At 46.1% G+C, this 21,026-nt stretch overlaps 1 protein-coding gene across 1 annotated transcript; it reads left to right on the top strand.

The window, feature by feature from the left end:
• The first annotated feature begins 404 nt into the window (after positions 1 to 404).
• On the top strand, positions 405 to 6,420 carry LOC137536702 (piggyBac transposable element-derived protein 4-like). The gene is made up of 2 exons (XM_068258931.1): positions 405 to 1,889; positions 6,358 to 6,420. The coding sequence occupies exons 1-2, from the start codon at positions 405 to 407 to the stop codon at positions 6,418 to 6,420; spliced, it is 1,548 nt and encodes a 515-aa protein (XP_068115032.1).
• The last annotated feature ends 14,606 nt before the right edge of the window (positions 6,421 to 21,026 follow it).

Genomic DNA, 21,026 nt, shown 5'->3' with positions numbered 1-21,026 from the left:
GGCTGTTGAGCTGGAGAGGAGCTGGCTGTGATTGGTGAGTGCTTATCTTATCTGATTTCTGCCTACCTGTTACCGATTTTTGCCTGGACTTTGACTATTCTTTCTGCCTTCTGCCTGGATTTGATTGATTACTCGTTGCCGATTTTGCCTGGACTTTGACTACTCTTTCTGCCTTCTGCCTGGATTTTGATTGATTACCCGTTGCCGATTTTTGCCTGGACTTTGACTACTCTTTCTGCCTTCTGCCTGGATTTTGATTGATTACCCGTTGCCGATTTTTGCATGGACTTTGACTACTCTTTCTGCCTTCTGCCTGGATTTGATTGATTACCTGTTGATGATTTTTGCCTGGACTTGGACTACTCTTTGCCTGCTGCCTGCACCGACCTCTGCCTGGATTTACTATGGCATCATCCTCCAGAAGGCGTCTCACCGCGGAAGAGCTGGCGGAGTTGGAGGACAGCGATCTGCAGTCACTGGCGGACTCCAGTGACAGCGACGCACCTGGGGATCTGTCATCCGACCCAGATAGCGACAGCGACTCCATCACCAGCGAAGTTAGTGATGTCCGGGTTTGGTGCCCCATCGACCTTTCTCAGGCTCCGCCACCGCCCCCACGTTTCCCTTTTATTGGGGAGCCTGGCCTGAAGAAGGAGTGCGAGTGCAACCCCCTGGCATACCTGCAGCTTTTCTTCTCGGAGGCGGTAATTGAGAGGATAGTGGAGGAGACTAATCGCTATGCCACCCAACAATTGGCTACTCCTCAAGGACCCTTTTCCAGAAGCAGGACCTGGGAGCCGGTAACAGCAGCGGATATTTGGCTGTTTTTGGGCCTGATCATTCTGCAGGGAGTGGTGGGGAAGCCCCTGCAGAAATGGTACTTGAGCACGAATAAGATCATTGCAACCCCCTTCTTCGGTACAGTTATGTCCGAGTACCGTTTTTCCCTTATAATGAAATTTCTCCACTTTTCTAACAATGAAACTTTTGATGAGTCGACCCACCCTGCTCCAAAACTAAAAAAAATCTGGGAGGTCTACCAGATGGTGGTGGAAAATTTTAGGACCACGTATGTGCCACAGAGGGACATCAGTGTGGACGAGAGCCTGACGGCCTATAAGGGGAGGCTGAGCTGGCTCCAATATATTGCTTCCAAGTGGGCCCGCTTTGGGATAAAATCATACACTCTATGCGAGTCAAGTACCGGATACATCTGGAATACTATTTTGTATACGGGAAAAGGCACAAAATTTTGTCCCAGGTTTAGCGAGTTTGGAGTGGCGACATCGTCTGTATTGTCCCTTCTGGAGCCTTTGTTGGACAAAGGCTACTGTCTCACCACAGATAATTTCTACACCTCCCCTGAACTGTCTGAGATTCTTAGAAAGCATAAGACTGACATCTATGGCACTGTTAGGGCTAACAGGAGGGAGATGCCGTCGGCCTTTGCCAAGCAGAAGCTGAAGACTGGGGACATAGCTGCTTGGCAGAAAGGGAAGATGTTAGCCCTCCGATGGCGGGACAAAAAAGACGTCTGTCTCCTCTCTACTGTTCATGACACCTCCACTGTCCCCACCAGAACGAGAGGAGGAAAAGATATTGTAAAACCGCAGGTCGTGGTGGACTATAACCACACCATGGGTGGTGTGGACAAAGCTGACCAGGCGGTGACCTTTTATACTGCTGTCAGGAAACAGCAGAAAAAGTATTATAAAAAGATTTTCCGGCACCTACTGGAACAAAGCATTTGGAATGCATACATTCTGCACAAGCAGGGAAGTGACAGGCCAGTGACGCATGCTGACTTCATCTGGAAACTGTGCGAATGTATCTGTCTAAGGTACCAGACTGCATTGGATGCCAGAGTTGGACGCCGTGCCTCTTATGTGGTAAATCCGGAGCGCCTCACTGGCCGCCATTTTATGGAATACATTCCACCAACTCCCAAAAAAATGCCCCAACTAGGACATGTCATGTGTGCTGCAGCAAAAGCGACGAGAAGGGGAAAAGAATCAGGAAAGAATCACGATTCTACTGTCCAGACTGTGATGTTGCCCTGTGTGCAATTCCTTGCTTTAAAATATACCACACACGGGAGGTGTATTAGGAGTATATATGTACATACTGTATAATCTGCTGCCTTATTTATACAGTTTTATTTCAGATTATTGATAAATTTATTTACTTCAACAATTTTGTGTTCCTGACTTTTATTTATATGCAGAATGTCTACCACACTTTTATTCTGATGTATTTTGGTGAGTTAAGACTTCAAAATCGGAGGCCTAAAATTCATGAAAAAAAATGTACCGCTTTTGACTCCTAATTCCTGACAGAAATGCACCGCCAGGGAGGTTAAGACTCTAAATGGGGTGTCCTTTAAAGGATACCTTAAGTGTCATGTAACATGACGATATAATCACATTTGTACAGTCCCAATTCTCCTTAGAACCCGTTACAGTGGCAGATGGGAGGATGAAGATACCCAACACAGCATAACCAGGAAAATATTTTGGGTCAGCTGCAGCTCAGCTGCACTTACTGTGCAAAGAGGACTGGAGGAGGAGCAAGCCCCTGAGCTGAAGCAGGTGGTTTCATCCCTCAGTGCTCACTGATGGTATAGTGAACACCACCCGCGCAAGGGTAATTTGGGGTTCCACCGATTGCCGGATCCCAAATTACTTCTCCTTCTGAATTGCTATGACGAGGAGGAGGAACAGTATTTAACGCCGCCAGGAATTTGAGTGGCAGCAGGGATGGTCAACATTCGGTTTACCCTGCGCCCAGCTCAGTGGCGCCATACTAACACATATGCCCCTGAGGCCCCCAGCGGTAGCAGGGGTTGCAGGGGCTACAGGGGCGGACTGACCATTAGGGCACTCGGGCATGGACCGAGGGCCCGTGGTGGGGGGGGCCCGCCAGAGAACCCTGAGCAGGAGGGGAGACAGCCAGTGAAGGAGGGCGACGGGCATAGCAGCGGAGAAGGGGGGAAGTTCCCCCCCCTTCCCTCACCTTTGGGCCCCCCTTCCTGGCTCTCCCCTCCAGAATCTGTAAAGTGTCGGACTCGCACAGCGAGCAGCGGCTGACAGCGGGCGGAGACTTACCGCTGTACAGCCACCGAAGGGAGTGCTGATCTGTGTGCCACTAGTCTGGGCTCAAGCCCAGACTAGTGGCACACAGATCAGCGCTCCCTCCGGTGGCTGTACAGCGGTAAGTCTCCGCCCGCTGTCAGCCGCTACCCGCTGTGCGACACTCTACAGATTCTGGAGGGGAGAGCCAGGAAGGAGGGCCCCAAGGTGAGGGAAGGGGGGGAAATTCCCCCCTTCTCCGCTGCTATGCCCATTGCCCTCCTTCACTGGCTGTCTCCCCTCCTGAAGACACTGACAAGCCTGGATGCATATACTGGGGGCACTTATAGACCTAGCTACATATACTGAGGGCACCTATAGACCTGGCTATACTGGGGAGACCTATACACCTGGCTGCATATACTGGGGAGACCTATACACCTAGCTGGATATACTGGGGAGACCTATACACCTGGCTATACTGGGGAGACCTATACACCTGGCTGGATATACTGGGGGCACTTATACACCTGACTACATATACTGGGGGCACTTATAGACCTAGCTACATATACTGGGGGCACCTATAGACCTGGCTATACTGGGGACACCTATACACCTGGCTGCATATACTGGGGAGACCTATACACCTGGCTGCATATACTGGGGGCACTTATAGACCTAGCTACATATACTGGGGGCACCCATAGACCTGGCTGTATATACTGGGGGCACTTATAGACCTGGCTGTATATACTGGGAACACCTATAGACCTGGCTATACTGGGGACACCTATACACCTAGCTACATATACTGGGGACACCTAAAGACCTGGCTATCTATACAGGAGACACCTATAGACCTGGCTATCTGTACTGGGGACACCTATAGGCCTGGCTACCTATTCTGGAGACACCTGTAGACCTGGCTACCTATACTGGGGACACCTATAGACCTGGATATCTTAGCTGGGGACATCTATTGACCTGGCTATCTTAGCTGGGGACATCTATAGACCTGGCTATCTTAAATTGGGACATCTATAGACCTGGTTATCTATTCTGGGGACACCTGTAGACTAGGCTACTTATACTGGGGACACCTATAGACCTGGATACCTGCACTGGGAAAACCTATAGACCTGGTTACTTCCACTGGGGATACCTTTTGACCTGGTTACCTATACTGGGGGCACCTATTTTGGGGGAACTGCTGCCAGATTAACTATTTTTGGGGAACTGCTGCTGCCAGATTAAGTGTATTTTTAGAAACAACTGCCAGATTATGTGTATTTTTGGGGAACCGCTGCCAGATTGTGTATAATGGGGGAACTGCTGCTGTAAGAAATTGGATATTGCTGAAAATATTGCATAAACAATTCTATATTAATAAAGACAACAATACCGATTTCTCGTAAGTTCTAGGTGGTCGTTTGGCAAAAAAATACACATCAACAACAGCATAAATAAAGTTTATATTGCAAGTGGTATTTGCGATAAAGGTACAGATATTGATGTATTACAGTAAGCGACAAGTACAGAGAAATCGGACCATATAAAAACATAAAGCTTAGAAACCAATGCCCACAATTTATACCTTAATACATAACATTAATGCAGCTTCCCACTAAATCTCCTAAATACAGCCCACTATGCGCAGACCTATTACAGCCTTACCACAGCCAGCAGCCTTACCCCAGCAGATCCAAGCAAAAGACCCCCTAACCACATGGTCAAAGACTCTATATACTTCTTGACTCCACCCCTTCACCACACATCACTTCCGGCTCAGTGTCATTGGCTGAAAGGATGCTTTTCAGCAGATTTGAACTTTATCTCCACCTAAGGTCAGTTAAGCAGGAAGTGAATTCTTTTGTCTGAAACATGTGCTCTAAGAATGGATTTTCAAACAGTCCAATTACACTGCTTCCAGATTCTGTGTATTTTGGGGGAACCACTGCTGCTACATGTATTTTTGGTGATCCGCTGCCAGATTACCCATATTTTGGGGAGCCGCTGCCAAATTATGTGTATTTGGGGGAACCGCTGCTGCCAGATAACGTCTATTTTGGGGGAACGACTGCCATATTATCTGTATTTTGGAGGAACCTCTGACAAATTGCATGGATTTTTGGTGAAAAGCTGTCAGATTACATGTATTTTGGGGGGAAACACTATGGCTGAGTTCAAACTTCCCCGGCAGACCTTTTACACCACTGCTAAGGTCATGTATATTTTGCCCCACCCATGACCACGCCCACATTCTGTTGCGTGACCACACCCATTTTTTTGCGCACTGCGCGGCGCAGGGGTTTTTATCAGTATAAAATATCACAATATAACATAGTCCCCAACAGTCCCGAATTTGATCGGGACTGTCCCGATTTGGGGGGCCCTCCTGCCCCCCCTTCTGTCCCGGCCGCTGGGCAGAGAGAAGGACAAAAACTGATCGAGGCACCAGCCGCCGGGATCTGTATGCGGGATGGATTGCCGCCACCATTTCTCTCTCCCTCCCTCCCTCCCTCCTAATGTGTCCCCCAGTGTCGTCCCCCACCTGCCTGCAGAGCTAAATGCGGAGCGGGCTGTCATTTAATGGTCTTACCAAAGTTACTATTGCCGTGCGTTTCATCTGCACTTCTCGGCTTCCTGTGACGTCACAGGAAGCAGGAAGCCGAGAAGAGCAGATGAAACGCACGGCAATGGTAAGACCATTAAATGACAGCCCGCTCCGCATTTAGCTCTGTAGGCAGGTGGGGGACGACACTGGGGAGCACATTAGGAGGGAGGGAGGGAGACAGAAATTGCGGCGGCAATCCATCCCGCATACAGATCCCGGCGGCTGGTGCCTCGATCAGTTTTTTTTCTTTTCTCTGCCCACCCATGGGCACCCACACGTTCCCCCCCCCCCCCCCCCCCTTCACCCCTTTCAGGAGTAATATTGAAAATATTAATTAAAATAAAAATATTTTGTAATTTTTTTCAAATGGCGGGCGTGTCTATGGGCATTGGGGTGTGGTTAGGGGTGTGGCCTAAGTGTCCCGTTTTCTGTTGTTAAAATGTTGGGAGGTATGATTATAACATATTTACTGTTGTCAGTAAATTATTATATCTTAGTCTGTAAAAATATAACCTGAAAGGTGGGAAACACTGGTATGGGGGCCCCATAATCTCCTATTGCCCAGGGGCCCCATGAGTTGTCAGTCCGCCCCTGAGGGGCTATTACTATGCATGCTGTAATAATATTGAGGAACACTGTTTTAATTGAAGCTACTGGCATTTATAATTTCAGAATAAGCTTGCCACGTCCAGAGGAAAGAAGCGAAACGTGAAAGCCACTGTTATCAACTTCTGAGAATGTACAATAGTTTAAAAAAAAAAACACTGATATAAACATACATCTATTTTTCATTAATTACATGACAAAAGGCACCAATTATATTACAGTAATGAAGCTGCGTTTAAGAGTAAATCGAATCAGCCCTGGATAACAGAGTTATGTTTTTCCCACAAAGGCTCTTCCTGGAGATAAAGCAACCTCATTAGCTTTGTAGAACTGGTGCAGACGGATGACAGGTAGTTGCAGTTAGTCACATCTCAGTGAATCATTTGAAGGTGTTTGGCACACTGTTAATAGAGCCTATTCGGCTGAGAAGTAGGACGTGCAGGAAAGAGCCCAGGGTAGTACAAATGAGGAGTCGGTAACTGAGCTGTCCCTGTTCATATTAAAAGCCTGGGATTCTGCTGAATTGCAAGCTGTTAACCTGGCGCGCAGGACGGAACATTAGTAACTTGTCTGTAACAAACTAAGTTGTAATCTGCAATTTTTCTTAACCGGATAAGGCCAGGAGCCACTTGGCAGGCAGTGACATTATGGGAGCACAAAGCAATCAGTGGCTTCAACCATCCATTGTTTCAATCACCAGTCATTCAGCCATTCAAAGGCATTTAGAGGGCGTTTACTCTGAATTTAGCGACTTTATATTGCGCTGTATAAAAACAAAACAGAAACTCGAAATGTATATTATTTTTTTTGCAGTACCTATGCCAAAGAGGACCTGTCATCTACATGTATAAATTGTTGTCATGCTGCAAACAATATGCAGTTGCCAAGAATGTATTGTAGTAAATCATAGAGCCTGTTTTACCAAAGGCCCCTCCAGAGAGAGATTGAACAACCTCCAGTGAGGATATCATCATGAGCGATGCAACGGACCCCAGCTGGATTAATTAAAATTGTCTGCTATTTAGTGGGTAGTATTAACCTAAATGATAGCGGGATTGCTGAAATGTTTGTGAATTAGAGGATAGTTTATTTCTGTAGTATGCAGCTTCTTCAGAGTTTTGTATTTTATTTCTTTAAAGGGATACTGTAGGGGGGTCGGGGGGAAATGAGCTGAACTTACCCGGGGCTTCTAATGGTCCCCCGCAGACATCCTGTGTTGGCGCAGCCACTCACCGATGCTCCGGCCCCGCCTCCAGTTCACTTCTGGAATTTCTGACTTTAAAGTCAGAAAACCACTGCGCCTGCACGCCCGTGTCCTCGCTCCCGCTGATGTCACCAGGAGCGTACAGCACAGGTACAGACCATACTGGTCCTGCACTGTGCGCTCTTGATGACATCAGCGGGATCGAGGACACGGCAACACAGGCGCAGTGGTTTTCTGACTTTAAAGTCAGAAATTCCAGAAGTGAACCGGAGGCGGGGCCGGAGCATCGGTGACTGGCTGCGCGGGCACAGGATGTCTGCGGGGGACCGTTAGAAGCCCCGGGTAAGTTCAACTCATTTTCCCCCGACCCCCCTATAGTATTCCTTTAACCACTACCCACCCGCACGTCCTGTTGGTTCCACTCAACAGACCACAGGATGTTTTAAAACAACCTCCCCCCCCCCCCCCCCCCCCCGCCGCCGCTACTACCGTGCACAAGCGCTCACCCTCACCATGGCGCGGACACTGGCCGGAACCCACAAAACCGTGATTGGTGAAAGGGAAGAAGTCTTCCCTAAACCAATCAAATTGGCTGTAAGGCAAAGATCATGGCTTCAACGAGAAGTCAATGACCTTTGCTGTAACAAACACTGTCTCCTCGCTCGTTCTAAGCACATAAACTGAAAGGTTTTGGACTAGCCCAACTTCTCATGGAGGATTCTCAAGGGTTTTTTTTTTTCGTTTTCAAAAGCACGTAGTGAATTGGCAGTTGCTCTGTCCAACTGCTAAAAAAGTATGCAGCAAGCAGGGAGGCTGTACAGCATATTTATATAAATCCTTTTCAAGGAGTGTCTTTATAAAGAATAAAGGTCATGCTGAGAATCCCCCATGAAGAGATGGACTATCCGAAAACCTGTCAGCTCTGTCAAATGTGTACTACTTACTGTAATTGACAGCAAGATTGGAGAAAAGTTATTTATGGCTCATTTTAATCTGGAAGAAACGTACTTTTTATTTGTATGTGTTTACATGTACTTTAAATTGTACAACTTTTCACGATAGCGGTCCTTTAATACTTTGTCTCCCCAAAATGCTCATTGGAGAATGTCAGTGCACGTTCCACATATCACGTGCTGATTTCTGTCAGATTTCAGCCAAAATCATTTTAAACCAAACCACCCATCATATGATTTGGCGCACCATTATGCATCTGGGGCAATGTCTTCTCACTCGGACACACATCTGCTGAAGGTTGGTTACAAACTTTCATCTGTGCCCATTGCAATTTACTTTTTCTCCTAAGTTTTCTCCTGGGTGATAATGGGGTGAAATCTCTAAACAGCAGTAATATTACCAAGCTTACATAGGGCACAGCAATATTGTATTGCCAATATAGGATGATACCCCCGGTACTCGGAGTAGCATGACATTTGCAACGGTAACGCACATTTCCAACAAGCGTTACCGTTAGTAATGGGTGTTAGTGTAGCAACGGTCACGTTAGGGTTATATTGCCGTGGGCTATGTGAGAACGGTAATATTACCACTGTTTAGAGAATCAACCACATTTTCACAACTAGCGAATTAAATGCTTTTTAAACCCCCAACAAGCAAGAAAATACTCTGAATAATGTTGGTAGCACTTTTTCACCTACTTTTTGGTACTTTTTCAATTGTAAGTGCTGAATAGTTATTTTAAAGAAAAGATGACAATTTATCTCCTAGGAGAAAACTCAGGAGAAAAAGTGAATTGCATATGGGCCAAAAAGTATTATTATTTGGAAACATAGCAGCTGGTTGTAGACAGATTTACATGGATTTCTGCTTTGCCCTATGAACATTGTGTAGTTTGAATGTTGTTTGTGTCATGACATGACCTCAACCACTTTACATTCCTGAGTTTTTACCCCTTATGATTCCTGACAATTTGGGCATATCAGCTGTGTTGCTACTGATACAGCAATAGCTTTTTATTACTTACGCCACCAATATGATACATATATTGGGTTGTTTTTTTCAGAACAATCTAGGCTTTCTTTGGGTAATATTTTTTTCCAAGTAGTGTTGAATTGCACAGGCATTTTATCATTTTTTTCATGTTTCACCCTCCTTAATTTTTACATGACAAGTGCCACAGTTTTAAAACACCTAAAAATACATGGAAAAGCAAGTGAGAGCAGATGCCAATCTGCAAATAAAAGCACTCAATGAGTCATGTAATCTAAAAATATACAAAATATTTATTAATCCATTAAAAAACAGTATCAAACATTATATAGAATCCCCCTTTAAAAAAAGGCAGTAGAAAGCACAGTCTAATAATGCACAGCACCCAATGTCCAGCTATTGCAACAAAGTGGTAGAAAATAGGAGTAACCATCAATTACAGAGGTCCATGTGGTAGTGTTAATCCAATAGGCAAAAAACTTTAAATGGTCAAAGTCCCATCATAGCCAAGATAGTGATGTCCAATCGTAACATCCACAGATAAGCCAATAATTGGATAAGTCAGCTTGTAGGTATATATATATGTATGCTTGGGCAGTAGTTTGAGTACCAGGTATAGAATGTCAAAGTTACTGATGGATGCTCAATCACAGCATCTAGGTCAGAATACAAAGAATCCTAGGTTTATCTCAAACATCCAGTGTAGTCAAAAAAGCCAAATGTCCAATCACAACATCTTCTCACAAATAAACAGTGTTCCAAGCTGATTATACTCCAAGATAGTGGCAAATGATGGGAAGATATGAAAAAAACTGTTGATAGCTACCAAGTCCTCGGTATAGGCCTGTCCTCCAAAGGTCATCCGGATAGAGCCAGATCTGATACTGTTTTTTAATGGATTAATACATATTTTGTATATTTTTAGATTACATGACTCATTGAGTGCTTTGATTTGCAGATTGGCATCTGCTCTCACTTGCTTTTCCATTTTCTTATTCAAACCACTCTGAGCCATGCATACCTTAGTAGTTAGTTAACTGTTTATAAGTGATCGATGTTGGTTGGAGCACACGCTTCTGTATACCTAAAAATACATTACTTGGCTTGTCAGGGTCACACTTGCGGCCGCAGAAAAATGGCAGTATTTTCCCATGGCCGAATCTACATTCTTGGCCAACAGCCAACCTAGAACAGCTACAGGGCCGGCTTAGGCTGCCCCCCTTCCCCCTTACAGGGGGGTGTGAAAGAGTAGGAACTAGGAAGACGGCGAAGGTGAAGAAAAAGCTAAGTAGAGATGGAAGAGGGTTGTGGAGGAATGGAGATAGGGAGAGAGTAGATAGTGGAGGAGGTGAGGAAGATAAAATAAGAATTGTAGATGGGAGAACAGAAGTGAAAACACATATTATAGACAGTGTGTAGGGATAGAGGCGGGGTGTAAGTAGAGGGGAGCAGCCTCTGCAACTGCAGAGCAGTAAGGGGGGCCTAACTACTATTTTGCTCCCTTCAAATAAGTGGTCCATTCTTCAGATCGGGTGTTTTTGTCAATACACTTGTTATGGGTGTGAAGAGTATGATGTCCACACATGTTTTATGATCCCTGAAAAGATGGGACCCCAGGCTGTGAGGGTCAGCAGGGGTAGGCAAGGGAAAGGGAGTGAATCTTGAGGGGAATCCATCAAAGTTTTGCTGGGGGGCCTCATGATTTGTAATTACAACCCTGGATGTGGGAGGAACAAGACCTACTGAAAAGCTGCCAAAAAGTAAACCCATCAGATTAATGACAAAAATATTTGAATGGAAGTGTAACATTTGCGGGTTTCTATTCCCGTGGTCAGCGCACAAGATGCGTGCTGACACGGCGGAAATCCTCCACAAGCGTATGTAACGATTGTGGAATTCTCTCCGTGATCAGCGCACAAGACGTGCACTGACACTGCAGAAATCCTCCACAAGCGTGTAATTTGAGGGAACCCAGCAAAAGGTGCAATGCACCTGTAGAGGGAAATTCCTGTCGGCAGAGGGAGCTGTGGAGTGCAGAGGAACATCTCCTCTACCCTGCCACACACGCCAGACAGGAATTGTACGAAGGGAAGAAACGCAGGGCAAGATAGCACTGAAAGAGAGAGATCAAACCGACAGAGGGTATGTGTGTCCACCAAACTAGTCGCCACCCTGCGACGATGAACACACAACCATGAAGACAAAGTGAGAAGGCAATCGCCAGAGATGGCGATTGCTAACAGCGACACAAGACCGAATAAGCACACATGAGGAATGTATGTATGTCCACCAATCTAGCCGCCAACCTGCGACGGTGGACACACAACAGAAGAAACCAAGTGAGAATGAGATTGAGCAAAGGGACAGATTGTATGTGTGTGCACCAAACTAGTCGCCAACCCGCGACGGTGCATACACAACAGCAGATATGAAGCAGGAACACAATCGCGAGAGAGGCGATTGCCAGAGGTGACACAAGGCTACAGCAAGGCAGAGCACGAGAGTAGCAAAGGCACAGCAAATCATACAATGAGAAGATAAGGAAAATAACAGACGCTAGCTAAACGCGAACACCGCACTCATTCGCAACAGTGCACGCGTTTATGCGCGGTCTCCGCATGATAAGCACAACAGAGACAAGCACGCCTAACTAACCACGGACAGACAAACAAAAAACAGAGGACGCGAGCGCTTGCTTAACGGTTACCTCACCGAGCTTCCAGCAAGCATTCGTAGCAGACAAGACAGATACACGAAAACAGGAATAAGCGAGAGATAGGATCCACAGCACTAGCGCAAGAGGCTAGTGCGATCCAGGAAGACAGAACAGAAGGCTCCACAGCACTAGCGCAAGAGGTTAGTGCGATCCACGTATAGAAAGAGAGATGGAGATCAGACGGATCCACAGCACTAGCGCAAGGCGAGTGCAATTCTGGCAAGACAGAACAGATGAGATAGCTGGTAGCAACCGCTGCTCCAGCTATACGCCAAGAACAAAGATCAGAACGACTTCCTGTCGACCAACGCTGGGACAGGACAATCGCAACAGACAAACAAAACAGATATGCAATCCTAACTGCACTAGGGAATCTGCCTAGTGCAGTTCCAGGAATTACTCTAAACTAATATTCAAACAATGAGCAAGGCTGACACTCCAAGAGTGTTCCACAGGACTAACCCTTATGACCAGCAAAGGACTCTGGGAAACATAGCTCTTTATACTGCCAGTCATCAAAGGAGGCAGGTAGGGGATTTGCATAACGAGTGTATGCAAATTCCTCAGCAGCAGAACAGACCAGAAACTTGTAATGGAAAGACAGGTCTCTCTTGCAGAGACCTGCAGCCCACAGACTAGAGGAATGGTCAAACAGCTGTCTGCCAGTGCATCCAGCTGAGCGGATCATTACAGCATATAATTAGACAGTACCCAGCTTGGATGCAATGCACCAGTAGAGGGCAATTCCCACCGGCAGGAGGAGCTGTGGAGTGCAGACAAGCACAGTCTCTGCACGGCCACAGATGCCAGATGGGAATTGTACGAATAAAGGCAAAGTAGGGCACGATAGCCCTCTAAGAGAGAAAGCACAGAGACAGACTAAATGTGTGTTCCCCAATCTAGTCGCCACCCAGTGACGGTGAACACACATCCGCAGAAACAAAGCGGGAACGCAATCGCAGGAGAGAGGCGATTGCCAGAAGTGACACAAGGCTGAACAGAACAGAGTACGAGAGTAGCAAAGGCACAGCAAACAACAATCAGAAGATAAAGAAAATAACAAACGCTAGCTAAACGCGAACACCGCACTCATTCGCAACAGCAAACGCATTTAAGCACGATCACCGCACGTTAGGCGCCTGTTATGATCATGTCTGCAGCGTTTACTGCTGGCTGCAGTGGTATTGTAACCCAAGCAGTTCTGATGTCATTACATGCATTTTCTTGCATAGTTTGGTTTGCACTTAAACTAGTTGCTGATTCCATCTGCAGTCACTCTGAAATTAATGACAGTTTAACATGCTCTTGTGTAAACAAACATTGTCTGCTGCAGTGGAGGGGCAGTCCCTTTCCTGCAGGCTGCATATCATTGTCTGCCTTTTCCTGCTATCAGCCTGTGATTATTTACCATTCACTTGTGTGGGAATCTGCAGGTCTGCTCCCTTTGGATGATCTCAGTATAAAGAACTGCTTCCTGCAATGTCTCATGGGCTACCATAGTCTCAGATTCAGTCTGTTACTCTGCTCGTGCCCCACCTCGTTCCTGGTCTGTGTGGACTGCGCTGACTCCTGCGAAGGGGTCAGCGAGTCCTCCTAGTTCTGCTCTTGTTCTAGAAGTTGTTACTTTGCTTGTCTTGTGTCATATATTGGTTTATCGACAATATATACGCATACTTGCACGTTTATTATTTTCCTTGTATTCGTGTTACGTTGATACATCAGTGTCGCTGATATATACGTACACGAACTGTTTATATCCTGTGTTCCGTTAGTCAGCGTTCCAGCACGCTGAGCTAGTTATCCTGTTCCTGGTCCTGTTTGTGGATTGCGTTCATCTCTGCGAAGAGATAGCGAATCCTTCTGAGTCCTGTTCCCTGTATTACTCCAGTCTTAGTCAGAGTTCCTGCTTATGTCATATATCGGTTCATTGCCGATATATACATGTGTTAGTCAGACGTTACAAATAGTTTCATTGATAGCTGTAATTGTAATACGCTAGGAAATCATACTTATTGTATATTTATCTGTGTTACGTTCATCTATCTTGATCCTGCTATTTCCTGACTATCCTGTCCTGTCTTTGTGAGGCACGCCATTGCTGCAAACGCATTGGCTACCTCATTCCAGTCTGTTTTATTGTGGACGCTTGCTGTCACTAAGTAGTGGCTAGTTAAGCAAGCGTTCATTCTGTCTACCTGTCCTGATCTCCTCAGTCCTGGTTTATGCGCTCAGCGCTACTTTGCGCTGAGACGTTATTTACGAAAGTGTTTGTGGCTGTTCGGATCTGCACCGGCTCTGTGCACCACAATCTCTTATTGGAGTCAGTCCTCTCCTCCACTAAACTGGGGATATCCTGATTCCTTGTGCTGGTGTGTGTACCTCCTTCACGTCAGCTTATGCATCACGTGCTGACCGTGGAGAATACACCTCCAAGCGTGACATTATGGTAGCCCCAAAACCAATCCCTATTGTGGGGGGGATTTCCAGAAATTATGACACTGTTTGTCAGGGGTCCTGCTCCTTTAAAAAATTTGAAAAGCTTGGTCCTGAAGTTACAGACAAATTTATATCATAATTGGTTAAAGTTCTGGCCAATCCCGACTTTCGGGCTTCTGCAATTTCTACCTGGTCTGATTGGATCGTTTGTGCTCTTTTTAAGGGCAAACTTTTTGATTGGGCAATCGATGTCTTAGATCACACTCAGTTTAGACAAAGTCCTTTGCAATTTATAGCTTTTGTAATTCACAATTGGTTGCGCATAGATCCATTGCCTTTTCCTCTTAATGAACTCCTGGCAGCAGGCCAATCAGCTGCTCCTTCAATTGCTTGCAAAAATGACCAGCAAGCAGAAAGTGTTACTGATAATTTTCCTGCAGCTTTGAATAAATCACCAAAAACAGCAAGGTCAAAGGCAAAACGCAAACGTTCTAAGAAACGTGTCCAATCTGCAGCGACTGCGCATCAGACCTGCAATGAGATTCTGCCATTAACAATTAATGAAATGCAATTGTCTTTCAGGGGAGTTAAATGGACTTATGAAACTACTAATGAACTTTCATCACTGGCTAGGGAAAATACAGATTTTTGTTTAAAAGAATTATCTGAGTATGATTATGAGGATATATTACAGAGTATTGAACAAATCAATCTACTCGTGCAGCAAGAAAAATTTGCATACACTACAGTCCAACACTTGCTAGTGCTACAGGTATTGGAGATCCTTAGGAATAAGAAATCTGCCAATCGCCTGCTAAATAATCCAATGTATGTTTCTGCCATAACCACATTTGCAAACTGTGATCTGCCTGTTAAGTATGCTTGGAATCCTCCATTTGAGAAAGGAGAGATGGAAGCTCTGGTCAATGAATGGAAGAATGATTCAAGTTCATTTTGTCAATTTTACAGTGCAAAAAGTGAATTAGTATTGAATGCATGCATTAAGTCTGCCTATAACCTAATAAAAACTGGTGTGTGTGGGTATGACTTTGTGGCTCCATTGATCGATGTGTGGAAGATGATTTTGGACGATTTTTATGGAGACTGTCCCACTTCTCCAGTTACTGAGTCCCTGCCATGTTTTGTGAATGTTCCTGTGACTCCACCCTGTACCATGGATAACTCAGTGTTACTTCCCAGTAAAACAGAAGCCACTGATACTATCTTAACTTTGCCATGCACAAATTTCTCAGCAGAGAATCCAGAGGTCCTGCTGACTTCTGAGTCCAGCCTAGCCAGTACTCATGAGTCTTTGTTCAGTGAAACAGACACCAGAAAAATCTTGCCTGTCTCTGCAAACACTTCTGCAGAAATTACCTGTGTTAATAAAGTTCAACTCCTGTCTGATCCAGCAAATGCCAATAGATGCACTACATCAGTTTCCGAGTCCCAGCAATCCTGTCCAGAAACCTCAGAGCCCCAGCATCTGAGTTTTCCAATTTCACAATTGAATGGTGATTCAGATGCGCAAACATTGTGTTTTGATCTTCCTGTTTTTACACCTCACTCTAGTTTCGTGAATAACTCAGAGCGTCTGCTATGTGAATCCGAAATCGCAGAATTATTACCGTGTTCAGAAAATATTCCAGTGAATTTGCCCTGTACCATGAATTGTGCAGTAGATCTCTCCAGTGAAACTCAGGTCACAGAATCATTTTGCTGTCCAGCAGGTGCTTCCATGGTTTTGCCCTGCAATATGGACTGTTCAGTGATCCTGTCCAGTGAAGCTGTGGTCGCAGAGTCTTATGCTTCACCCAGTACTTTGGATACTTCAAACCCTCTAGCAGAGGAGTCTGAGGCACTGCTTACCTCAGTTGGTGTTGCAGTAATATTCACTTGTCTAGCAGCTGTTTTGGAATTACAGTCTGCTCTAATAAAACTTGATGAATTTCTGCCCAGCGAAGCAGAGGCCATTGAAATATTGTCCTCGTCAGCAAGTGTGTTAGATACCTTGCCCTGTACACAGTCTGATTTATCCAATGTTGTTGAGTCCCTCTCCAGTGTTGTAACAACCGAGGAACTCCAGCCCTGTCCTTTGAATGTTTCAAAAGTCTTGCCCTGTAACATGGATAATTCTGATTCTCTGGTCAAAATAATAGAAATCTCAGAATTTCAGTCCGGTCTAATGAGTGTTCCTGAAACCCAGCCCTGTATCCTGAAAGATTCTGGTTCTCTGGCCGCTGTGGCAGAGGTTCCAGAGTCCCCTTCCTGTCCAGGGAATTCCTCAGTTTTGCCTAGTCCAGTGGGGACTGCTGCAATACTGACTTGTTCTGCAGCACCTCATGAGCTCCAATCCAGTGTATTAGATGAGTCTCTGTCCAGTCCAGAGGTAGTTGTGGAGTTCCTATCTGGTTCAGTGCATACATCAGAAGATTTGTCCTGTCTTGTTAGTGCCCCTGAATCTGATTTGTTACTAACTTTGCTGGAATCAGCGACATCTAAGTCTGATCCTGCATTCTCGTGTAAAAGCCCAGTAGTTGCGAAGTCTAGTCATGATGATTTTTTTTTGGCCAGTCCTGGTTTTGGTCCTGTCTTGGCTGACCCTGAGGCTCACGGTTCCTTGACATGCCCAGAGGTTTCTCTTGTGCCAGTGCGCCCAGATGTTCTTTGTGTGCCAGAATGCCCAAGTGTGTCTAAGGTGTTAGCGTGCTCTGATGCTTCCTTGGTGGGAACATGTTCTGATGTTGCCAGTCTGCCTGCATGCCCAGAGATGGTTCTGGTCCCTGAAAGCCCTGATCTTGATGTTTGTCCTTGTGGCCCTGACTCAGGAATTGCCCTAGGTTCCATAGGGGTTCTTGGTGGTTCTCCATGTGAGCCTAAGGGGCGTTCTGACCTATGGGGATCTCTTTGGAGCTTCAAGGTGTTCTGGGAGGTCTCTGAGAAAACTTGTCCTGGTGCCTTGGACTGGTTCAATAGTGGGTTTTGTGTTGGTAAAGACAGTCCAGGTGGGCATTGCAAAGGCTTTGGCGTTTTTGAACGGTTCCTGGAAGGCGGTGGGTATCGCTCAGGGAGTTTCGGAGGGCTTTATTCTGGAAATCATGGTTCTGATGGGTGTCACACTGGGGCTTGTAGTACTGATGGGCATGGTTCTGTAGGTTCTGGTTCTGATGGGTCCAGTCTTGTGGGGCCTGATTCTGGAATTTGGTCTTGCCGGGCTGTCCCGGTCATCATGAATTATCAGTCAGATTGTTTTGTCAGGAATTTCAGTTTTGAAAAGCGTCTGGTATCCGCTTTTAAGGGGGGGGGGGGGTTATGTTATGATCATGTCTGCAGCGTTTACTGCTGGCTGCAGTGGTATTGTAACCCAAGCAGTTCTGATGTCATTACATGCATTTTCTTGCATAGTTTGGTTTGCACTTAAACTAGTTGCTGATTCCATCTGCAGTCACTCTGAAATTAATGACAGTTTAACATGCTCTTGTGTAAACAAACATTGTCTGCTGCAGTGGAGGGGCAGTCCCTTTCCTGCAGGCTGCATATCATTGTCTGCCTTTTCCTGCTATCAGCCTGTGATTAATTACCATTCACTTGTGTGGGAATCTGCAGGTCTGCTCCCATTGGATGACCTCAGTATAAAGAACTGCTTCCTGCAATGTCTCATGGGCTACCATAGTCTCAGATTCAGTCTGTTACTCTGCTCGTGCCCCACCTCGTTCCTGGTCTGTGTGGACTGCGCTGACTCCTGCGAAGGGGTCAGCGAGTCCTCCTAGTTCTGCTCTTGTTCTAGAAGTTGTTACTTTGCTTGTCTTGTGTCATATATTGGTTCATCGCCAATATATACGCATACTTGCACGTTTATTATTTTCCTTGTATTCGTGTTACGTTGATACATCAGTGTCGCTGATATATACGTACACGAACTGTTTATATCCTGTGTTCCGTTAGTCAGCGTTCCAGCACGCTGAGCTAGTTATCCTGTTCCTGGTCCTGTTTGTGGATTGCGTTCATCTCTGCGAAGAGATAGCGAATCCTTCTGAGTCCTGTTCCCTGTATTACTCCAGTCTTAGTCAGAGTTCCTGCTTATGTCATATATCGGTTCATTGCCGATATATACATATGTTAGTCAGACGTTACAAATAGTTTCATTGATAGCTGTAATTGTAATACGCTAGGAAATCATACTTATTGTATATTTATCTGTGTTACGTTCATCTATCTTGATCCTGCTATTTCCTGACTATCCTGTCCTGTCTTTGTGAGGCACGCCATTGCTGCAAACGCATTGGCTACCTCATTCCAGTCTGTTTTATTGTGGACGCTTGCTGTCACTAAGTAATGGCTAGTTAAGCAAGCGTTCATTCTGTCTACCTGTCCTGATCTCCTCAGTCCTGGTTTATGCGCTCAGCGCTACTTTGCGCTGAGACGTTATTTACGAAAGTGTTTGTGGCTGTTCGGATCTGCACTGGCTCTGTGCACCACAATCTCTTATTGGAGTCAGTCCTCTCCTCCACTAAACTGGGGATATCCTGATTCCTTGTGCTGGTGTGTGTACCTCCTTCACATCAGCTTATGCATCACGTGCTGACCGTGGAGAATATACCACCAAGAGTGACAGCGCCCAGTGATAAGCGTGCCACTCTAACTAACCAATGACACACCACACGAAATAGAGAACGCGAACGCTTGCTAAACAGTTACCTCACCGAGACTACAGCAAGCGTTCGCATCAGACAAGACAGAGTGAAGGAGCAGCCAGCAGCAACCGCAGCTCTGGCCTACACTCCCAGACAGATATCAGAAGGAAACACCGCTGCTACCGCTAGAGCGGATGCGATCCAGACAAACAGATGGCGCTACCAGTAGCAACCGCTGCTCTGGCTAGCACCCCTAAGGCAGAATACAGAAGGAGGTACTGCCACTACCACTAGGGTGAGTGCGATCCAGACTGATAAACAGAAGGGGCTACCAGTAGCAACCGCTGCTCTGGTTAGCACCCCTAAGGCAGAATACAGAAGGAGGCACTGCCACTACCACAAGGGCAAGTGCGATCCAGACAGATGGAGCAGCCAGTAGGAACCGCAGCTCTGGCCTACACTCCCAGACAGACAGAACGATTTCCTGTCGACCGCCGCTGGTGACAGGACAATCGCAGCAGAGAGACAACACAGACAAAACAGATAATGCAACCTGACTGCACTAGAAGAACTGCCTAGTGCAGTCCCAAGGAATTACTCTGAGATAAACTTTAACAAACAAACAGGTCTGATACTCTAGGAGAGTTCATCAGTAACAAACCATGAAGATGACCAGCAAAGGATTCTGGGAGAACATGGTATTTATACTGCCAGCCTTCAAAGGAGGCAGCTAGGCAATTTGCATAACAAGTGTATGCAAATTCCTCAGCAGCAGAACAGGTCTGAAACTTGCAAAGCAAAGACAGGTCTCTTTTCCAGAGACCTGCAGCCCCCAGACTTAAGGAATGGACAAACAGCTGTCTGCCCATGCAGACAGATGAGCAGATCGTTACAGGAAGTAGTAAATGAGCAGAAGCAGACCAGGAAGAAGGTGACGACTATGATGCATCACAACAACTATCACAACGCTCACAAGAGGATGATGAGGATTCTGGTTCTGGCAGGACTCTGGCACACATGGCTCAATTCATGCTAGACTGTATTGAACGCGACCCACGCATTGTGCGCATTCTGGACAACACCAATTACTGGGTTTATACCCTTCTGGATCCACGGTACAAACACAATGTTCCAAAACTGCTTGAAGAAAGAGTCAGACAGGTCAAAATGGAAAACTACCAGCAGGCCCTTGTGGAGACTTTAGAGAGGAGATTGACATCCTCCCCCTCCTCTAGCCAGTTGTACGCCGACAGACTGACTTCTGCAAACCCAGGACGACCAGGAGGGCAGCAAACAACACAAGCCGCAGCTAGTGCCCAAAAGGGAATGGTATCGGCAGTGTCCTTGGAGTGGGAAAATTTTATGACACCCATGCAGCAGCAGCCCACAGAACAGCAAGCGTGCAGATCCACCTCCAACACCGATCGCCTGGAGAAGATGGTCAAGGACTACATGTCAGATGGCATAGCTGTGTTGAACAATCCATCTGCACCCTTCAACTATTGGGTATCGAAGCTAGACACCTGGCACGAACTGGCAATGTACGCCATAGAGGTGCTGGCTTGCCCGGCAGCCAGCGTTATGTCGGAACGCAGTTTCAGTGCTGCCGGAGGCATCGTCACAGATCGGCGTATCCGCCTCTCTACAGAAAATGCAGACCGTCTGACTCAAATTAAAATGAATCAATCCTGGATTGGAAACGACTACGCAACACTCCTGGACCCGAACCAAGTAACATGAACAATGACCATCTGTGATGGGTTAGCGTTTCCGGTCCCTGTTTATTGAACCTCTCATC

Source organism: Hyperolius riggenbachi, chromosome 10 (genome assembly GCF_040937935.1).
Source record: "Hyperolius riggenbachi isolate aHypRig1 chromosome 10, aHypRig1.pri, whole genome shotgun sequence".
Taxonomy (NCBI): domain Eukaryota; kingdom Metazoa; phylum Chordata; class Amphibia; order Anura; family Hyperoliidae; genus Hyperolius; species Hyperolius riggenbachi.
Note: the sequence above shows the minus strand (reverse complement) of the source record. Positions and strands in the feature narration are given on the sequence as shown.